This window comes from Rhagoletis pomonella, unplaced genomic scaffold (assembly GCF_013731165.1).
Source record: "Rhagoletis pomonella isolate Grant_MI unplaced genomic scaffold, Rhpom_1.0 Rhpom_scaffold_00009, whole genome shotgun sequence".
Classification (NCBI taxonomy): Eukaryota; Metazoa; Arthropoda; class Insecta; order Diptera; family Tephritidae; genus Rhagoletis; species Rhagoletis pomonella.
Genome location: NW_023458563.1, coordinates 22,696,978 through 22,698,744, shown reverse-complemented (window position 1 = coordinate 22,698,744; position 1,767 = coordinate 22,696,978). Strand labels below are relative to the sequence as shown.

The following is a 1,767-nucleotide window of genomic DNA, read 5'->3' as shown; positions in this document are numbered from 1 at the left end:
CGCTAGATGACCCCCGCCGTTCTTTTTTAGAAGGACACGCTTTCTTAGACTCGACTGGTTTCGTATTCTTGGTGGTATTTCGTGTGGTTATTTTTGCTATGCTTCTTTGTAGCTCCGCTTTACACCGAGATGTGGTCAAAACTAACGATTCTCCGTATTTTTGGTGGCGGAGAGATTTTCCAGGGTGTAGAATGTTTTGCAGCTATGTTCGAAGAAATGTTACCTACTGATAAACTGAAATTTGCAGACAAGGTTGTATAAATCCAATGGATCAAGTGCTTACCTGCATTTACAATATTGTTTGATACTAAGTTACTAGGCCCAGTCGGTGGAAAAATACATGGCGATAATCCAGTGCGTGTAGTTGCCACGGAGTCATCCGATATTGACGGTAAAACTTGGGAATTTCGCATAGGAATTTCTTTATCGACATCCTGGATGGGAGCGGATTCTGTTTGCTCGTTTTCTATTTCGCCTGCTATGAAATCTGCTTCTGCCAAAATATTTTTGTCGAACGGAAAAATTCCAGTACTTATAAATCCACTTAAAGCTATTTGACTGGTTTGAACTCGCAAATATGCTTTTGTGAACAATCCCACTAAATCATATAGAGTTACTTTGCGTGCTTGTTCTCGAGTAAAGCGCCTTACTTCGTCACTATAATATACTTTAAGTGGGCCCATGAATGTTTTGTCCAATGGCTGCATTTTGTGTGTAAAATGTGGTGGCAATGACAAAATAACAACACCATTTTCACGAGCTAAATCAATTAGTTCTATGTTTCGCGTGTGGCTATAATGCCCATCTAAAATTAGTAAAGCCGGTTCTTCTTTAGTTGGCTTTGTGAACTCCAAGAAGTGTTTGAACCAATTTGTGAAAATTGGTATTTGCACCCATCCAGACAGATGGCATGAGAATTTCGCTCCTGGTGGTGCATCCTTCATAAGAAGCGGATGACTATTCTTCCTTGGGAAAATAAAATATGGAGGCACAAAGGATCCGCCAGCACTCATATACGTTATGACGGTTATGAGGGATCCGCGTTCTGCGGAGGTCATGGCGCCTATTTGCCTTTTTCCTTTTTGTGCAATAACCTTGGGTTGACGTGACTGCACCACTGATAGCCCCGTTTCGTCAACATTCCAAATGCGAGTTGCTGAAAAATTATGTTTAATATACTCATCTTCCAGCAAGTTGAAAAACGAAGACACATTGTGACGCGTGAATCCTTTTGCACGATCGAAAGAAGTGCTGGTTGGTCTACGCAAGCTCAATATCTCACGATGTCTTTTACAAAAGCCATTAAACCAGTCTTTTCCTGCACATTTTGCCAAAACATTGAATTTATTTGGAATGTTGTTTTTCACTGCAATTTGGAATGCGAGGGACAGCAAATCTAGCCTCGTCAGCCCCCAAAAGCGAGACTCCATCTCCAAAGAATACTTTACAAGCTCACTCTCTATTTCTTGACTGAAAACTGGTTTCCTGCCGAGTTTTGTTGAAAGAAGCTCCTCTGAAGGCTTTTGGCTTCTAGCCATACGCTGCAATGTTGTGTGTGGGACTTGGAATGTTTTTGAGGCCAGTAAAATTCCCATTTCGTCGTTTTTTACAGCTGCGATAGCCTTTCGCATGTTTTCCACATTCCATTGCCTTCGTTCAGCTTTTTTCGGCATGATTACTGTAAGATTCAACTACTAACCTACTTAACATATGGCGGGTAAAATGGTACTCAAAGGACCACGCTGTTAAAAACTTACCTTTTGTGAA

General features: G+C 41.1%; 1 protein-coding gene across 1 annotated transcript; it reads right to left on the bottom strand.

The window, feature by feature from the left end:
- Positions 1-223: 223 nt before the first annotated feature.
- Positions 224-1,673, bottom strand: LOC118745442. Its single transcript, XM_036478895.1, has 3 exons — positions 1,457-1,673; positions 284-1,318; positions 224-234 (listed from the first exon to the last, which is right to left on the bottom strand). The coding sequence occupies exons 1-3, from the start codon at positions 1,671-1,673 to the stop codon at positions 224-226; spliced, it is 1,263 nt and encodes a 420-aa protein (XP_036334788.1).
- Between the last annotated feature and the right edge of the window lie 94 nt (positions 1,674-1,767).